The sequence below is a fragment of the Lepus europaeus genome, chromosome 20, assembly GCF_033115175.1.
Source record: "Lepus europaeus isolate LE1 chromosome 20, mLepTim1.pri, whole genome shotgun sequence".
Taxonomy (NCBI): domain Eukaryota; kingdom Metazoa; phylum Chordata; class Mammalia; order Lagomorpha; family Leporidae; genus Lepus; species Lepus europaeus.
In genome coordinates this window covers 2,453,907-2,473,771 of record NC_084846.1, presented here as the reverse complement: position 1 = coordinate 2,473,771, position 19,865 = coordinate 2,453,907, and the positions used below count along the sequence as shown (strand labels likewise).

General features: G+C 47.5%; 1 protein-coding gene across 1 annotated transcript in view; it reads left to right on the top strand.

The window, feature by feature from the left end:
- LOC133750005 (putative adhesion G protein-coupled receptor E4P) overlaps positions 1-19,439 on the top strand; it is a gene marked incomplete at its 3' end in the record, with an annotated part of 31,818 nt that extends 12,379 nt beyond the window's left edge. Inside the window, exons 8-16 of the mRNA XM_062179380.1 lie at positions 2,605-2,789; positions 4,561-4,728; positions 7,304-7,498; positions 13,107-13,342; positions 15,647-15,713; positions 16,227-16,318; positions 17,429-17,609; positions 18,913-19,005; positions 19,413-19,439. Of these exons, the coding sequence (XP_062035364.1) occupies positions 2,605-2,789; positions 4,561-4,728; positions 7,304-7,498; positions 13,107-13,342; positions 15,647-15,713; positions 16,227-16,318; positions 17,429-17,609; positions 18,913-19,005; positions 19,413-19,439 (1,244 nt within the window). The remainder of the gene's footprint in view (positions 1-2,604; positions 2,790-4,560; positions 4,729-7,303; positions 7,499-13,106; positions 13,343-15,646; positions 15,714-16,226; positions 16,319-17,428; positions 17,610-18,912; positions 19,006-19,412) is intronic.
- Between the last annotated feature and the right edge of the window lie 426 nt (positions 19,440-19,865).

The following is a 19,865-nucleotide window of genomic DNA, read 5'->3' as shown; positions in this document are numbered from 1 at the left end:
TTTTAAAAGATTTATTTATGAGCCGGCGCCGCGGCTCACTAGGCTAATCCTCCGCCTTGCGGCACTGGCACACCGGGTTCTAGTCCCGGTCGGGGCACCGGTCCTGTCCCAGATGCCCCTCTTCCAGGCCAGCTCTCTGCTGTGGCCAGGGAGTGCAGTGGAGGATGGCCCAAGTGCTTGGGCCCTGCACCCCATGGGAGACCAGGAGAAGCACCTGGCTTCTGCCATCGGATCAGTGCGGTGCGCCGGCCGCAGCGCGCCAACTGCGGCGGCCATTGGAGAGTGAACCAACAGCAAAGGAAGACATTTCTCTCTGCCTCTCTCTCTTTCACTGTCCACTCTGCCTGTCAAAAAAAAAAAGATTTATTTATGTATGTATTTGAGAGGTAAAGTTAGAGAGAGAGAGAGGTCTTCCATCCACTAGTTCACTCTCCAAATGGCCACAACAGCCAGAGCTGGGCTGATTTGAAGCCAGGAATTTCTTCTGGGTCTCCCACGTGGGTGCTGGGGCCCAAGCCTTGGGCCATCTTTACTGCTTTCCCAGGCCATAAGCAGAGAGCTGAATTGGAAGAGGAGCAGCCGGGACATGGACCAGTGCTCATATGGGATGCTGGTGCCACAGGTGTAGGCTTAGCCTGCTGTGCCACAGCGCTGGCCCTGACAGTGGGTATTTTGATTGACAAATAGGAGAGTGTATGGGGGTGGGGGTGGCAGCTTGTGACTCCCAGCTCTGCAGACCCAACTCACCGCCTGCCTATCCCGTGTCACTTTGACTACCAACCAGGCAATTTGGGAGATGAACTTGGGAGTGTGAACTTTGTGACACATGCTGAGGTTAGAACAGGGGTCGCTGGACTTTGATTCCTTAAAAGTGACAGGCTGAAGCCTCCTCTGTTCCAACTGATGATATGAAAAAGTAGCAATCGGTGATAGACGATTATTGCCTTGAACACTCCCTCAGGACCGCCCTATTTGACACAGTCTCGCAGGCCTCCTCCTGCCTACAAGGCTGGCAAACTTGTTCTGGAAGGAGACTGCAGAGTAAGCATCTTAGGCTTTTAGGGTCGGATGATATTGGTTGAATCTACTCTGTCACGGTAGTGTGAAAGGTGTGCATGTGAAATTCCCGTGAAGGAGTCTATGCACCCATGAAAGTTACCTTTTTTTTTTTGACAGGTAGAGTGGATAGTGAGAGAGAGAGAGAGAGACAGAGAGAAAGGTCTTCCTTTTTGCCGTTGGTTCACCCTCCAGTGGCCGCCGCGGCCGGTGCATCTCGCTGATCCTAAGCCAGGAGCCAGGTGCCTCTCCTGGTCTCCCACGTGGGTGCAGGGCCCAAGGACTTGGGCCATCCTCCACTGCCTTCCCAGGCATTAGCAGAGAGCTTGCCTGGAAGAGGGGCAACCGGGATAGAATCCGGCGCCCCAACCGGGACTAGAACCTGGTGTGCTGGCGCTGCAAGGCGGAGGATTAGCCTGTAAAGCCACGGCGCCGGCCGAAAGTTACCTTACCAAAACAAATTTGACCCTCATACCATAGATTGTCACCCTTGCCTTATCCCATCACCTTAAGACTTTGCAAAGCACTGACACTATATACTGTTTTATCTAATGTAACTATTGGTTTATAGCCCACCTCTCTCACTACCATGCCAGCTGTCTGATGGGGGTTGTTTTTGCCCACTGTTATGTCCTTATGCTGAGAACCTCTGGTGCACAGCAAAATATGGTGAATGAATAAGTGAGTGAATGAATGGCCACCACACATTTTGGATAGAAAGATCCAGTTATACCGAGAGGATGAAAGGTTTGCTGCATTTCTTCTGGAAGTTTCTCATTATTCTTTACTGGGAGCTGCAGAGTGGGGGAACAGAGGGAAGATATAAAATACAAGTTGATTTGGCTGGCGCCATGGCTCACTAGGCTAATCCTCCACCTGCGGCGCTGGCACACCAGGTTCTAGTCCCGGTCGGGGTGCTGGATTCTGTCCCAGTTGCTCCTCTTCCAGTCCAGCTCTCTGCTGTGACCCGGGAGTGCAGTGGAGGATGGCTCAGGTCCTTGGGCCCTGCACCCGCATGGGAGACCAGGTGAAGGCGCCTGGCTCCTGGCTTCGGATCCGCACGGTGCGCCGGCTGCAGCGGCCACTGGGGGGTGAACCAACGGAAAAGAAGACCTTTCTCTCTGTCTCTCTCTCTTTCACTGTCCACTCTGCCTGTCAAAAAAAAAAATAAAAAAAACCAAGTTGATTTAAAACATTTTATTTATTTTACTGGAAATGGAGAGAGCCAATGATCAAGATCCCATCTATTGGTTCACTCCCCCAAATGCCCACAGCACCAAAGCTGGGAGCCAGGAACCCAATGATTTGAGCCATTTCTACTGCCTCCCAGTGTATTGGCAGGGAGCTGGAGTCAGGGGCCAGGCATGGAGCCCAGTCCAGGCCCTCTGTTTGGGGACACAGGTGATTAACTGCTAGGCTAAGCACCTACCCATCCACCCAAGGCAGCTTCCCCCATGCATTATATTTGTCCCATGATCGTCACCTAAGACATGAACGTACCAATCCCCCCAAGTATGGAATCCTCTCACATCATTTCTGTTTTCTCAGATACGAATGGGGTTGCTCTTATCACTTACCAATCTCTCGGGGATGTTCTGGACGGATCCTTTTTTAACAACAGAAGAGGACTACAAGGAGTGCAGCTGAGCTCCCGTGTTGTGAGCGGCACCATTGGTTTGAATCAGATGGTTCATCTGTCTAAACCTGTGCTTCTGACGTTTCAACATACTCAGGTGAGCAGAGCCCAGGGCTACCTCCCCTTGCGATGTAAAGCTTCCAGATGGGGAACGAATCCAACTGGGATGACTGAGAGGTAAGAGCACAGGGAAGAGATGTCACCTCACATCTGTCAGGTTGGCTATAATCAAAATGTCGAATGGTAAGTATTGGCGAGGATTTGGAGCAAAGGGAATTCTTTTACCCCTGCCGGTAGGAATGTAAATTGATTATGGACAAAAACGTGTCCAAAAAATTAAAGGTGGAATTACCACATGATCCTGAAATCTCACTTCTGGAAACATACACAAATTGAAATTGAAGTAATGATCTCAAAAACAGAACTCCACCTCCATGTTCATTGCAGGAAAATTCAAAGTACCCAAGATACAGAAGTGTCTGACAACAGATGGGTGGGTAAAGACCACATTGCACATATGTAATGGAATAAGAAACATGACATATGAAAATATTATCTATATGAGTATTATTTGGCCTTAAAACACACAACCATGTCACTTAGGACAACGTAGGTGAACCTGGAGAGATCCTGCTAAGTGAAATAAGCCAGAAAAAGGAAAAAAGAAATACCACATGACCTTATTTTTAATTGGTAACTAAAAAATAAATTAAACTCACAGTAACAGAAAACAGAATGACGTTTTCCAGGGGTAGGGAGCCGAGAATGGAGAGGTGGTGGTAAGTGGACACGTTCTGGAGTTGTGTTGCACTGTAGGGCGACTATAGTTAATCACGGCCCATGGTATACTTGACATTTTCTGAGACAGCAGGTCTTAAGTGTCCTCGCCACAAAAAAAAAAAAAAGGTCATTGTGTGAGGTGACGGATGTGGAAATCAGACTGATTGTTGGGATCACTTCGTAGTATATGATGGACGGGTACTCCAAAAGTTTTTGGAAAATGGAATTTAAAGATTATGTTGGTGCAAAAAATTTTGAAATTCATGCACAATTTTCATTAACATTTCAATGATCTTTTAGAATGTTCACTTATTTTCATCTAATTGAAAGGGAGAGAGAGAGAGAGAGAGAGAGAGAGAGATCTCTTACATCTGTTGGTTCACTCCTCAAATTATTGCACCAGCTAGGACTAAGCTGGGAGCCCAGAACTCCATCCGGGTCTCCCACACTGGTGGCAGGGGCGTGAGTACTTGAGCCATCACTTGTTGCCTCCCAGGGCATTCACAGCCTGGAAGCTGGATAGGAAATCTAGGAGTGGAAATTCAAACCTTTTTGAAGACCCCTAATATACATGAATTTCAAAATGTTTTGCGCCAAAAATACACTTTTAGCTCCATTTCCCACAAACTTTGGGGAGCACTTTGTATATGAAAAACAGCGAATCGTACACTTGGAATACATAAAGGGAAGAGGACGAGTGAGCTCAGAGGGAGTGGTGTTATGGAGGAGGGATCATTACTCTACTGGATATGGGGTGAGCCCCGGGCAGAAGCTTACTGGGAGGACATACGTGTCTTCTATTTTCTCTCATCCAGTGATTTCTCACCAGTGCTTTCCACCGGTTCTGTCAGCATCAAGGAACTTGTGGATTAGATTATAAAGGGTCCATTCCCCAGTGTCCTGAGATGTTCAGAGACAGGCGAAGTCAATGTAGAATACCACCCCCTCCCCCGCAAGCAGATGTTGTGATGTGAAACACTTCCTATAGGTGTTTCCTTGAGCAGGTTTCCAACTCAGTGCTGTGTGATTAATCTATAAAGTTGAAATAACAAATTCCAGAAGAGACTCTCATGCCATTCTCTTTCCAGACTGGTGGTGCGGGAATGAAGTATTTCTGTGTATACTGGGAAGGATCGGAAGAGGGGGGTAGCTGGTCGATGGAGGGCTGCTCTCATGTATACAGCAACGAATCCTGCACCATATGCAAGTGCTTCCACCTGTCCAGTTTTGCCGTCCTCATGGCTCTAACACCAAAGGTATCGAGATTCAAGGTCCAGGGATGGGCATCTGGTCTAGTGGTTAAGACCTCCACATCCCACAGTGGAGTGCCTGGGCTCTGCTCCTGATACCACCTAATGCAGACCCTGGGAGGCCACAGCAATGGCTATTGGTTGGGTTCCAGCCACGCATGTGGGGACCTCAGATTGAGTTTCTGGCTCCCAGCTCCTGGTTCCAGCCTTTGTAGCTATAACAGGCATTTGGGGAGTGAACCAGTGGGTGGGATCTCTCTCTCATAAAGAAATAATAAATATATTCAAGGTCTTCTTTTACAAATATATAAGATATAAATATATAAGATATATAAATAATAAATATATTCAAAGAGAGAGAAAGGAGAGAGAGAAGGGGGAGGGGGGAGGGAGGGGAAGGAAGAGGGGGGAGAGAGAGAGAGAGAAGTCTTCCATCCACTGATTCACTCCCCAAATGGCCACAACAGCCAGACATGGGCTGATCTGAAGCCTAGGGCCTCTAATGGGTCTCCCATACGGGTGCAGGGGCCCAAAGACCTGGGCCATCTTTCACTGCTTTCCCAGGCCACAGCAGAGAGCTGGATCAGAAGTGGAGCAGCCGGGTCTCAAACTGGTGCCCCTGCGGGATGCCGGCACTGCAGGTGGCAGCCTTACCCACTATACCACAGCACCAGCCCCCACAGTATGACTCTTCAGACAGGGATTCAAGGGGATTGTACTGGATGCAGTGGGCTAAGCTGCTACTTGAGATGCCGGCATCCAGTATGAGTGCCAGCTGGAGTCCTGGATGCCCTGATTCCAGATCTAGCTCCCTGCTAATGCACCTGGGAAGGCAGCAGAAGATGGCCCAGGTACCTGGGCCCCTGTCATGCACATGGAGACCAGGATGGAGCTCCTGGCTTAGGCCTTGCTTAGCCTTGGCTGTTGTGGCCATTTGGAGAGTGATCCTGTGAATGGAGGGTCTCTCTCTCTCTCCATCTCTCCCTGATGTTCTGGTTTTCATGTGATTAAATATGTTTTTTAGATCTAAGACATCCAGTGGTACTAGCTCACTTGAGAGATGAATCCGGGAAACACCAGTAGGGGCCCAGGGGACGTTGAATTGGAAAGGCACAGAAGTCAACGTGGAGAGCATTATCAAGCGCGTTACCACTGTAGATAACTGGGTCCTGTTCTCTCTGGGAGTCACCGTGGGGCACACACGCTTCCCAGTTGTCCTGAGTGGCAGCAGAGCTGGGGTCTTCATACACCAATCATCTTCAGTTTTCTGTTGACCACTGTGTCCAGCAGATGTTAAATCTTGGACACGTCCATGGGCATGGGCAGAGTGAGCTCAAGCTAACAGCTGGCAGCCTCCACAGTGGTAACATCCAAGGAAATCTCAGTATCTATTATCAGAGTACCTATTACTCTGCAAGGCAGAGTTCTGACTCAACCTCCCGGGTCAGACCAGAAGGAAGGTAGCCAGCACCCACCACACAGGTCCCAACGAAGTCTAAGCGCGCTCAGGTTTAAAGACACTCGCTGAGCTCCCACTTGTGGATCTTTTTAGATCCCATTTATTGAACATTTCCTGTAAGACAACTACTGTGTGGCAGGCTTCACATGCATGACCTCATTCTATTTTTTTTAAAAAAAATATTTATTGAGTGCCCACTATATTCCAGGGACCTTGGGGATTCAACAGGGAGCAAGATAGATTGAAAACATCTGGCTTCATGAAGATTACCCTTGAGCACTGTGCTGTCATCTAGGATCAGTGTCACATGTGACTGCTGGAGAGAGAGAGAGGGAGAGAGAGAGAGAGAGAGAGAGAGAATGAATATGAATATGAATCTTCCATCTGCTGGTTCACACCACAAATGGCCACAATGGCTAGGGGCAGGCACACGTCAGCAATCTTGGGGGACTTGATCCAAATCTCCCACATGGGTGCAGGGCCCCCAGCACTTGGGCCCTCTTCTGCTGCGTTCCCAGGTGCATTGGCAGGGAACTGGATTGGAAGGTGAGCAGTCAGGACTTAACCCAGTGCCCAGATGGGAGGCCAACAACACAGGCAGGAGCTTAACCCACTGGGCCACGACACCTGCACCCTACATTCTTAATTTCATTTCACTTTGATTTATTTAAGTAAGAATACTTTTATGTTAACTGGAATGTTCTTTCATCTTCACCATTGAAAACAGGGCATATCCATAGGGGTGTGCTATTAAGTATAGAACATACACCAATTTCAAAGCCTTAATATGAAAACAAAGATTGTCAAATATCCCACTGATCTTGGCTTACATTTTTGCTGATTATACATAGAAGTGATAACATTTTGAACCTATCTGGTGAAATTAAATACACTAAATCAATTTCACCTGTTTGTTAGTAAAGCATTTAAGAAAACTTAAAATCATACGTGAAGTTCATGTGCCCAATGTGTACTGGACAGCAGTGGTCTGCTGGTTTCGGTTTTACATCAAGTCTCTGATGGAGACGCTTGTTCAGGAACTTAGCCAGGGGTCCTGCTGTTCATCAGGAGACAGCAGTAGCCTTGCAAGCGGTAACGGGTTCTTTCCTCGGTGGCTTGCAGGAGGATCCGGTGCTGACTCTGATCACCTACGTGGGGCTGAGCCTCTCTCTGCTGTGCCTCTTCCTGGCAGCCCTCACGTTCCTGCTGTGTCGGCCCATCCAGAACACCAGCACCTCCATCCACCTGCAGCTCTCGCTCTGCCTCTTCCTGGCCCATCTCCTCTTCCTCACGGGCATCAACAGAACTGAACCCAAGGTAGATGATTTAACCAAGCGGGCTCATGCTTGTGGTCAAATGTAGCCATCTTGTCCTGAGAAGATATGGAGAGAGAGAGAGAGAGGCATTCGTCAGCAGTGATGTTAACTAGGAAAGCCACAGTTCCCAGTTCAGCTCTCCTCCTCCTTTGTAAGTTTGGATGGGACCCATACTCTCCTCTCCTCTCCTCTCCTCTCCTCGCCTCGCCTCGCCTCGCCTCTCCTCTCCCCTCCCCTCCCCTCACCCCTCCCCTCTCCTCTCCTCTCCTCTCTTTTTTTGACAGGCAGAGTTAGACAGTGAGAGAGAGAGAGAGAGAGAGAGAGAGAGAGAGAGAGAGAGAGAGAGAAAGGTCTTCCTTCCGTTGGTTCATCCCCCAAATGGCCTCTACGGCCGGCACGCTGTGCCAATCCGAAGCCGAGAGCCAGGAGCCAGGTGCTTCCTCCTGGTCTCCCATGAGGGTGCAGGGCCCAAGCACTTGGGCCATCCTCCACTGCACTCCCTGGCCACAATAGAGAGATGGACTGGAAGAGGAGCAACTGAGACAGAACCTGGCACCCCAACCAGGACTAGAACCCAGGGTGCTGGCGCCGCAGGCGGAGGATTAGCCTAGTGAGATGCGGCTCTGGCCCCATACTTTCTATATTGTTGATATCTCTTTATTTGGAAAGTCAGAAAGAGAGACAGGGAAGGAGGGAAAGAAACATGAGAGAATCTTCCATCCACTGGTTCACTCTCCAGGAGCTCCAGCTAGGTCTCCCACATGGGTGGTAGGGGCCCAACTACTTGGGCTATCTTCTGCTGCTTTCCAAGTCCATTATCAGGGAGCTGGCTTGGAGCAGCAGTGGGGCCATATGGGATGCCCATAAGGGAAGCCAGCATTGCAGGTGGGAGCTTTGCAAGGTATGCCACAATGCCAGCCCCCACCCGAGACCCAGACTTTCTGAGCGGTCACTTATTAAAATGATTGAGATTGAAAGTGATGGTGTCGGAGCACGTGGGGGCACAGGGAGTAGAATCTGAACGATTTGAAGCATGAAACAGCGCAGCATTTTGGGACAGGGGCTTCCCTCGTGTGCTTGGTTTACCTCCGTTTACAGGACCATTCACAGTAATGCAGACATCACTAATCAACTGTTGCTCTTTCTTGCGACAGTCATCACTCACAATCGTTATCAACACACGGTTCTAGGAAGATGCTTCTAACATAGTCTGAATCGACTCTGAAATGAGACTGACCTCTGGAGATGAGGGAGCAGACGCAGATGGTGCTGGACCCAGCATAGGAAAGGATAAGGTTAGATCTTATCTGCTAGGTCCCGATGGGCTCTGCTGCAGTAGCATGGAACAGCTGATAGTGAATGATTGGGTATAGACTGTGTCAACAAAGCCTTGTTTTTACTGACAAGCGTTCTTACCCCTGTTGAGGCAACAGTGACCCAGGAAAGGACTTTAACCTGGGAATGACGAAAATACTTGCTCAGGACAACAAAAGTAGAGTGAAGGTGCATTGCAGTGAGATGAATCCGGCAGCAGACAGAACATGACTGAGGCTATGGAGAGTCTGAGAAAGAGTTAATGAAACCATGGCCCAGGCTGGAGGAGAGAGTCACATTTAAGGAATGTTTACAAAGCAGACTTGGGGCCCAGAGGAGGGATGGGGAAGTGGCGTGCAAGGCAGAAATAAGGATGTCTGTGTGGTTTCTGATTGCGGAAACTGGGTAGAATGATGGTGATGTCATTTGCCAAGCTAGAGGAAGAGTGACAGAGTTTGGGGGAGGCAAGATGACCAATTCAGGTTTAAGTCTTTCAGGGAGAGGTGCCGGTCACACACTGGAGTTGAGACAGTTGGCAGCAGGGACTGTGGGTTGAGGAGAGAGTGAGTGGCAGACGCTGGAACCTCCTAGATGAAGCAGGCTGTCCGAGCGTCAGAACACATGTGATACCAGGGCAGGGAGCAGTGAGGTGGGCTGAGGATGGGGTTCTGCAGAAGACCAACGTATAACAAGCTGAGGAAGAAAGGGTGGGCATTCTGTGTGGCAATTAAGGTGCCTCTTGGGACACCCCCATACATTATCAGGCTCCCTGGCTCAGTTTTTAAATGAGCTTCTTTGTTGACATGCACCTGGGAGGCCGCAGTGAGGGTTCTTGTGCTTGGTCCCTTGACCCCGATGTGGGAGACTCAGCTAGAATTCTTTTTTTAAATTTTTTATTTTTTTGACAGGCAGAGTGGACAGTGAGAGAGAGAGAGAGAGAGAGAGAGAGAGAGAGAGAGAGAAAGGTCTTCCTTTTGCCGTTGGTTCACCCTCCAATGGCTGCTGTGCTGCGGCCGGCGCACCGTGCTGATCCGAAGGCAGGAGCCAGGTGCTTATCCTGGTCTCCCATGGGGTGCAGGACCCAAGCACTTGGGCCATCCTCCACTGCACTCCCAGGCCACAGCAGAGAGCTGGCCTGGAAGAGGGGCAACCGGAACAGAATCTGGCGCCCCGACTGGGACTAGAACCCGGTGTGCCGGCGCTGCAAGGCGGAGGATTAGCCTATTGAGGCACAGTGCCGGCTAGAATTCTTAGCTCCTGGTTTAGGCCTGGCCTAACCCTATTGTAGGCATTTGGGGGATGAGCCAGTGAATGGAAGATGTCTCTCTCTTTCTCTTTGCCATCCAAACTAAAAAATGAAAATAAATAGGTTAGAAAATTTTAAATCTGAGAAAGATACACAAGATGCCTGAAGAGCACCTGTCTGATGGATTCACGCCTTCTCCTGATTGGATGCAGCTCCTGTGCATTATGTAGGCTGATTGGCTCTAATCAGAGTCCACCAGTTTAACTGTGAACCTCATCTAAAACACCCAAATAGAACCTGCTGTTGCAGGCATCTGAGGGGTGGCCCTCAATGTGGATGGGAGCTCTGCTTCCTGGCTCCCAATAAATAATAAACCATCATGCTGTGTACCTTAAATATATAAAATTTCTTATTTTTCAATGATATCTCAATTTTGATATATATTTTAAAGATTTTATTTATTTGAGAGGTAAAGTTAGAGAGAGAGGGACAGACAGAGAGGAAGGTCTTCCATCTGCTGGTTCACTCCCCAGATGGCCACAACAGCTAGAGCTGGGTCTATCCAAAACAAGGAGCTTCTTTGGGGTCTCCTGTGTGGATGCAGGGACCTAAGCACTTGGGCCATCTTCCACTGCCTTCCCAGGGCATTTGTGGAGAACTGGATTAGAAGAGGAACAGGTGGGACTCGAACTGGTGCCCATATGGGTTGCTGGTATCAAAAGTGGAGGCTTAGCCTACTAGGCTGTAGTGCTGGCCCCAATAATATCGCAATTTAAATGTACCATATGCATTAAATAAGATCTAAAGGCACTTGGGCCACTAAACTTTGAACATTCTGCTGTTAAAAAATACATCACAGGGTCCAACATTGTCTTAAGGCAGGTGAAGTTGCCACCTACAATGTTGGCATCCCATATGTGTGTGGTTCGAGTCCCACTGCTCTGCTTCCAATCCAGCTCTCTGCTAATGGCCTGGGAAAATAGCAGGAGAGGGCCTAAGTGTTGGGACCCTGAACCCACATGGGAAACCTGGAAGAAACTCCTGGTTTTGGACTGGCTCATCTCTGGAAGTTGCGGCCATTTCTGGAGTGAACCAGTGAATGGAAGCATGCGCTCTCTCTCCCCCCCCCCCGCCCAAAGTCTACCTTTCAAATCTTCAAAAAAATCCAATCCAGTGTAATGTACCATAGCAGCATTTCCTTTTCTGCTTCAATAATATGAGAATGTCAAAACAGTCGTGGAAAAGTTGAATTAAAAGATAAGTTTATTTTGGTGCAGATTTTCTTGAAATCCTTGGATTGCTTTTTCACAATATGTATTTCTATGATCTGTTTGAACTACAAATATGTGCCTTAACTTAGAAAAGTGTTTTCAGAATTGTGATAACTGAAATGTTTCCAGGTAAAGCAGATGCATTTGCATTTTGCAATTAACATTTTCTAAATGGTTTAAAAACGTATGCATTGGGGGCCAGCATTGTGGTATAGTAGGTGAGGCTGCTGGCTGTGATGCCGGCATCCCACATGGGCATTGGTTTGTGTCCCGGCTGCTCCATTTCCAATCCATCTCTCTGCTGATGGTCCGGGAAAAGCAGCAAAAGATGGCCTAAGTGTCTGGGCCCCTGAGACCCATGGGGAAACCGGGAAAAAGCACCTGGCTTTGGCTAGGCTCAGCCCTGGATGTTGTGGCCATCTGGGGAGGTGAACCAGCAGATGGAAGATTTGTGTCTCCCTCTCTGGAACCCTGACTTCAGGTAAATAAATAAATAAATAAATAAATAAATATATTTTGACAGGCAGAATGGATAGTGAGAGAGAGAGAGACAGAGAGAAAGGTCTTCCTTTTTGCCGTTGGTTCACCCTCCAATGGCCGCTGCGGCCGGCGCATCTCGCTGATCTGAAGTCAGGAGCCAGGTGCTTCTCCTGGTCTCCCATGCGGGTGCAGGGCCCAAGGACTTGGGCCATCCTCCACTGCCTTCCCAGGCCATAGTAGAGAGCTGGCCTGGAAGAGGGGCAACCGGGATAGAATCCGGTGCCCCAACCGGGACTAGAACCCGGTGTGCCGGCGCCACAAGGTGGAGGATTAGCCTGTTAAGCCACGGCACCGGCAATAAATATATATATTTTAAAAATATGTCTCTTTAGTTTCTTTAAAGTTTTTATTTTTATGTGAAAGTGAGAGACAGAGATCTTCCATCTGCTGGTTTACTTCCTAAGTGCCTCCAACAGCTAGGACAAAGCTAGGAACCTGGAATGCAATCAAGCTCTCCCTTGTGGGAACAGGGACCCAAGTACCTGAGCCATCACTACTGTTCCCAGGGTCTGCATTAGCAGGCAGCTGGATCCAGGAGTATAAATGGATAAGAGCACAGGGACTCCATTATGGGACGCTTTGCCAAACGCCCACCCCTAACATTTAATTTCTCAATAGGCACTTGTGTTACTATTCTATTTATGCCATGATATCCTGGCGATCTGATTTATGGAAAGCAATACCAGGTTTCCCTAAAAATCCATTCCTCTATACAGAGGCAGCAGCTCTGGTGAAGCACAGAGGTTGCAGTCCACGGGCTCATTACCGGTTTGTCCTAAGAACAGATCTGCAACAAGTTGTCTATTTGGGTCTGGTCCAGGCAACCCTGACATGCTGAGGGGGACATCAGGTAGAGATGGCAAGGCAGACCACAAAGGACATGTTTTCAATAAAGCCTCCACCACGGACAACTGGAGCTTGATCCCATGGAGGGGCAGCAGGGGGCAGTGTAGAGCACATGTCTTAGCCTGCTCCCACACCAAGGGCAAGGGCAATGGTGTGTTTTACCCACCAACTCTTGTCTGTGATGCCTCTGAGGGCTGCACCCATGGCTTTTCTTCCTTGGCATTTCTGGTTGGTTCCATGCATGGGGGAAGCAGACGTCCAGGAGAATGGAACAATGTTGCAGGCACTTGAATTCAAATTCCAGGCCTGCATGCAGGGAGTGGTGAGAGCTGAGTGTGAAACAGGTGCAGAACGCGACTGCCTATTGTACTGCTAATGCCTCTCTCCTGCAGGTGCTGTGCTCCGTCACGGCGGGGGCACTGCATTACTTCTACTTGGCCTCCTTCATCTGGATGCTCCTGGAAGGGCTGCACCTCCTCCTCACTGTCCGGAATCTCAAGGTGGCCAACTACACCAGCGCAAACAGATTCAAGAAGAGGTTCATGTACCCTGCAGGCTATGGAATCCCGGCTGTGATTGTCACTGTGTCTGCAATAGTTGGACACAAAAATTATGGAACGTACACTCAGTAAGTAAGATACGTATGTGTGTGTGTTTATGATGGAAACAGTATCCAGGTGTTGGTGTATGTGTGTATACAAATACACATATATAATTTGTAATCACTTAAAAAATTACTTGAAAGACCAAGAGAGCAAGGTCTCTCATCTATTGGTTCCTTCCTAAATGCCTGCAATAGCCAGCGATGGGCCAGGCTGAAGCCTGCAGCTGGGAATGCAATCCAGGAAGTTTCCCATGTGTGTGGCAGGGATCCAAGTACTTGAGTCACCACTGCTGCCTCTCGGCATCTACATGAGCCGGAAGCTGGAAGCAGGGGCAGAGCAGGGACTTAAACCCAAGCACCCTGATGCAGGAAGCAGGCATCCCAAGTGGAGTCTTAACAGCTGCACCAGACAAAAGGTCGCCTTCACCCATTTCTCGTCTTAAAAATATTTTTCATGTTCTACAAAGGTTTTCTTGCATTTAAAAATAGTTATTTATTTGAAAGTCTCAGAGAAGGACAGAGAAAGAGAAATCTTCCATCTACTATTCACTCCCCAAATGGTCACAACAGCTGCGGTGGGACCAGGCTGAAGCCAAGAGCTTCATCCAGGTCTCCCAAGTGGATGCAGGGGGGCTACACACTCGGGCCATCTTCTGCTGCTTTCCTAGATACAGCAGCAGGGAGTTGGATGGGAAGTGGAGCAGCCAAGTCTCTAGCCGGTGCCCATATGGGATGCTGGCTTTACCTGCTATGCCACAGCATTGGCTTCCTGGTTTTAAGCATTTTTAATGAACGTGTCGTCATTGGACATATTTCTGGGGTACAGTGTGCTTCGTCAAGACACTTATATAGCATGTGCTGATCAACTCATGGTAACTGACATTTCCATCTTTTGTTCATTTCTTCATGTTGGAGCCTTTGGGCTCTTCTCTTACAGGTTTTCATAAAATATATAAAAGCCAGGCACAGAAAGACAAATACCATAATGTTCTATGTATAAGCTTAAAAGTATTGATCTACATACAGAAGTAGGGTAAGGTGCAAGAGGGGCTAGGTGGTTGGATAATGGGTGGGAAAACATAGATAAGTAGTCAGGTAGATAGCACAGAACTTAAGCATGGAACCTTTGCACTCACTCAGTATCTGTGATTGGTTGTTACACTGATCAGATTCACACATCTAAGTCCCTTTTAGAATAAGTTATACCACCCATGACAGAATACAAAGTAGTGGACAACAGGACATTTTGTCATGTAATATGTTTAATTTCTGTTGGTTGTTTTATGGCTGTAGTGATCCATTTTACTCTTTCTCATTGTAGCAATCATTGCCAACACAATAGCCATATTTCTTGAGCCTTAACTCTTTTCCAGATATTATTTAATCTTCCTTTCAAGTTCTGTATGAAGAAATCTTCAAAACTACACTAAGATAAATCAAAAAGAAAGAGAGAGAGAGAGAAAGAGAGAGAGAGAGAATCAATAGAATCAATCCATATTCATGGATAGGAAGAGTCAATATAGTCAGGATGCTAGTTCTTCCCAAATTTATCTATACACTCGACACATTGCTAATCCAAACCACAGAAAATTAGTTTATGGATATTAAAATGGTTCTGAAGTTTATATGAAGGCAGCAAAAGGCCCAGCATAGCTAACGTAAGATTGAAAGGAAACACAAGTCAGAAGTCTGACATTACCTGACTTTGGGATTTAGAATATGGATGCAGTAATCATTTGGTCTTTGCAATACTTTGATTTTCCCCCTTTACTCTTGGGGAAACTTAAATTCTGAGCACACAGCTTGCGTCAGATGATGATTCCACCTGAAACCCAAGTTCTGAATGAAATGACTCTTGGCACTGTTCAGAATCTGTTCCAGGACCCTGCTATCAATCTCTCTGCATTCTTTTTTTTTAAACTTTTATTTATTTTTATTTTTATTTTTTGACAGGCAGAGTGGACAGTGAGAGAGAGACAGAGAGAAAGGTCTTCCTTTTGCCGTTGGTTCACCCTCCAATGGCCGCCGTGGTAGGCGTGCTGCGGCCGGCGCACCGTGCTGATCCGATGGCAGGAGCTAGGTGCTTATCCTGGTCTCCCATGGGGTGCAGGGCCCAAGGACTTGGGCCATCCTCCACTGCACTCCCTGGCCACAGCAGAGAGCTGGCCTGGAAGAGGGGCAACCGGGACAGGATCGGTGCCCTGACCGGGACTAGAACCCGGTGTGCCGGCGCCGCAAGGCAGAGGATTAGCCTAGTGAGCCGCGGCGCCGGCTAATCTCTCTGCATTCTAACAAGGAATATCTTTCTCTTTGTCTTTCTCCCAACAGCTGCTGGCTCAAGCCTGAAAAAGGATTCATTTGGAGCTTCATGGGGCCAGTAGCAGTCATTATCATGGTAGGTGATACTTAGTTGTGTGCTTGCCTTGGGTTGGCTAAGCAGAAAGAGTGTGTTTCTTATCTGTCCCAGCTGGACTATAACTAATGTGTCAGCACCTCTTCTTGAAAATACTGTCTCGTGTTTCCTTGACTCCCTCTTAAGCTCACTGGTTGCTTTGCTATAACATCTCCCTTTGTTGGTGATGCATTCATTCATCCAGTAAACAATTTAGCACCTACCCCCGATAGGGTGATATGTTTTTTTAGAACTTCCTGATGGCCTGGTGTAGATATTAACAGCATTCTTCTGTTTTCAGGGATCCTAAGTCAAACGGTAAGCTATAGCCACCCTAATTAGGCACCAAGTGCTACACCATATATATACTGTGTGCTCAGACAAGAGCATGTCCATACTGAGCTGTTGTAGCCTGTATCATTTGGAAAAATATTCCTACCTTCACCTCAAGTCATGTTGTTTGAGATGGATTCAAAAGAAAATTCCAAACCATTTTTTTTCATGCTGTTTCCACAGATAAACTTGGTTTTCTACTTCCAAGTTCTGTGGATTTTGAGAAGCAAACTTTCTTCCCTCAACAAAGAAGTTTCCACCATTCAGGACACCAGGTAAGAATGCCCCCAGCTCAGTGGTAACCACAGACTTGCCCTGCAGGATTGCTCTGCCTGGAAAAACAGAGTCTATGCACAGATGTGCTATAGATTCTCCTGATACCGGATAAAGACAATGTGAGGGACAATTTATAAAAGAAGAAAATTTATGATTTTCAGGCAACTTAGAAAGCAGCTCCATCCTTGGATAAGCATTCACTGAGTATCTCCTTGTTTAATGTGCTCATGTGAAATGCTGCCTAGACTATCAACAGTATCCTTTTTTAATCCCATGAGAGGGCACCTCTTGCTGGACTCCATTCTCCATGGTGCCAATCTAAACTATTAAAAGAAACAATAACAGCTAGTATTACTCGCGAATGTGACTGATGCTGGGAATTTACCGTTGAATGCTTGGAATTTCAATACGTGTGAGGACAAAACTATATTAATACTGTCATCCAACTAATTTTTCATTTTACCACGATAACTACGTGAGTCCCCTGAACACAATTTAAAGGAATATCTATCCAACCTCAGAGCCTGGCTCTGGTCTCATCTACTTACCAAACAAACGCCGTGTCTCTAGATCTTGAGCTCTTCAATCCTGGAAGGACAGACTGTCCGTGTTCTTGGTGTCCTCCAATAGCATGTGAGTGTGAGAGGAGGTTCATTCACTCACACACACACACAAACACACACAGAGCCTGTTGCCATCGGCACTCCTCCATTACACTAAACAATTTTCATTTGAAGAACTGCAACCCTATGAGGTGTTCTAAGTTTTCAGAAAGATATCCAGAAGGCATTTCCTACCCAAGTTCCCATAAAGTCAGGTAGAAGATTCTGCAGAGGAGTCAAACCATTCCCCCAGTAGGGGAGAGCATTATTCTCGGGGGTAGTGATTGATGATGGGGGTTCTGTCTCACTCTAAAGCGTTGTGGCTGCATAAAGACAATGTGAGGGACAATTTATAAAAGAAGAATTCTTTTATAAATTCACTTCACTGCAGTGGGGCTTAAATAAGGTCATGCATGCATTCAGCCAGCACCTGTGCCAACTACACACACGGTGGAAACCTGATCAACAGTTGTCAACATCATTCATTTCTTCTCCCCCGCCCTCCAGAGTCATGACATTTAAAGCCACTGCTCAGCTCTTTGTCTTGGGATGTTCTTGGGGCCTTGGTTATTTTATGGTTGAAGAAGTAGGGAACACGGTTGGATCGGTCATTGCCTACTCCTTCACCATCATCAATGTCCTGCAAGGGCTTTTGCTCTTTGTAGTCCACTGTCTCCTTAATCGGCAGGTAAGGTTCATTATGCAACCTCTCAGCATACTAGTTCCAAAGTATTTTTGTTTAAAATATAGTGAGTGAGTGAGCATGGTTCACCTGCTGGTTCACTCCTCAAATGCCTGGGGACTGGAGTCAGGAACTCAATCCAGGTCTTCCACATGGAATCCAATTACTCGAGCCGTCACCTGCTGGCCTCCCAGGCTTTGCATTAAAAGGAAACTGGAGTCAGGAGTTGGGGCTGGGAATCAAACCTCAGTACTCAGATGTGGAAAGCAGACATCTTAACTTGTGGGCTACATGCCTGCTCCCCCAAGGTTTTGCTGAATCATTGTTTGTATCTTCCCTTATATATTCTGGGGCTGTCTTCACTTGGGGAGGAGGGTTTGTGTGCTGCATGGGTATGTTACGTCCTCTGGGTTTCCTACATGCAATATCCCAACATCTTTCTTAAGAGCATGTATCAGTCAGGATACACAGGATCACAACCTGCCACTAACTCTAATCCCAGAGCTTTCTCTGATTCGGCTGATGTGTGACTGTGGGGAGGGAGCCTCTGTTTTCTCATCAGCAAAGGGGCAACGCCTACCTTATGGGGCTGAGAATTGAAATGAGGAGTGCAGTGCAAACCTAGCACCGTCCTTTGCACACAAGGAGTCTTCAGTGAAGGCTACCATCATAGCTTTACTCACCACAGAAGGCTGGAAATGGTTTTTCTGGCCTCTTCCTTTGCGATGGAATAGAACTACTGGCAGTTATGATGCTTCGTGGCAAAAAGGTCATCTGAGCACTTCATTAGTTTCTCTCCCATCTTTTAGTGCCCTCTTAATGCTTGGTACTCCTCACTCACTGAAGGTGTTAGATACAGTTAACTGTTGTGGTGCTGTAATGACAAGCATGAAAAGTTTAATGAATTTGAAATAAGAATGACCTTCAACTTCATCTGTAATTGGGCATAGAATAAACATTTCCTTCATTGTGTTTATGTAAAGAATAAAGGACACAGTTCATGTGAAGTGCCCTGAGCATAGCTAGTGTTCAAAAGTAGTGATCTTCACTATCACCATCACCACCCACATTGGCAATCCTGCCATCACCATCATCACCAAAAACTTGCACTGAGGCTTTTGCTAACATTTGGTAAGCACCTTTCCTACAACTAAGGAACTTAAAAACAAAATAAACCAACCTAGCGTGACCACGATTACACAGAAAACTCATGAACGAGGAGAGGGCGGTAGGACTTGGCGTCTTTAGGGTCCTTTCTTCTGAACAACGCCTGGAAGGACGTTGAGCTCTGTGCTCCTGCATCTTCCAGGTACGGATGGAATACAAGAAGTGGTTTAGTGGGATGCGGAAAGGAGTCGAAACTGAAAGCACTGAGATGTCTCATTCTACTACACACACTAAAGTGGTAAGACCAGCTCCCCTGAAAGCCTTATCTGAACCCACAAAACCCAGCATCCTGTGCTACCAGGAGCTTCCTGGCTCTCTTATCTGAAAAAAAGAGCAATGGCATGAAGTTCCTGCATGGTGCAGCTAACGTTTGTGGTTTTTGAGAGCAAACCTAGGGTTTTCTCTCCCCTTCTCTGTGTGACTATCTTCCTCTTTTTTCCACAAATATTCAAAGGATATTTAGCAAACATTTAAAACTCTATCTAACCCTCTTCACTTAACAGATATTTACTGTTGGGGCTGGCACTGTGGTGTAGCAGGTTAAGCCACTGGCTGCTCCACTTCCAATCCAGCTCTCTGCTATGGCCGAGGAATGCAGTGGAAGATGGCCCAAGTCTCTGGGACCCTGCACCCACCTGGGAGATTCAGAAGCTCCTGGCTTCAGAGCTGTGGCCAGCTGGGGAGTAACTCAGCCGATGGAAGACCTCGCCCCCTCTCTGTGTAACGCTGCCTCTCAAATGAATAAACGAATACTTTAAAAAGCCAGTACTTACTGTCTACTAAGTGCAGGGGAAACTGCGGCGGATACAGGGGCAGAAGTCCTCGCTCACCTAGAGCTGCCCTACTTGTGAGGGTGCTGCAGACAGTTGGCCATACCAAGTGGCACGTGGCATTAAAAAAGAGCAATCCAGAGTCAGCAGGAGTAAGGTGCCCACAATAAGGCTCAGTGAGAGTTGATACTAGGGCAAGACTTGAAGGCGCTGTATGACGTAAAAATGTGGAATTACCTGCACATGGATGACCACGAATGGGCTGTAGGCATGTTGGTGGGAAGCCCTGTGCTCCTGAGTGTTGCAACAAGTGGGCTTATGCCTT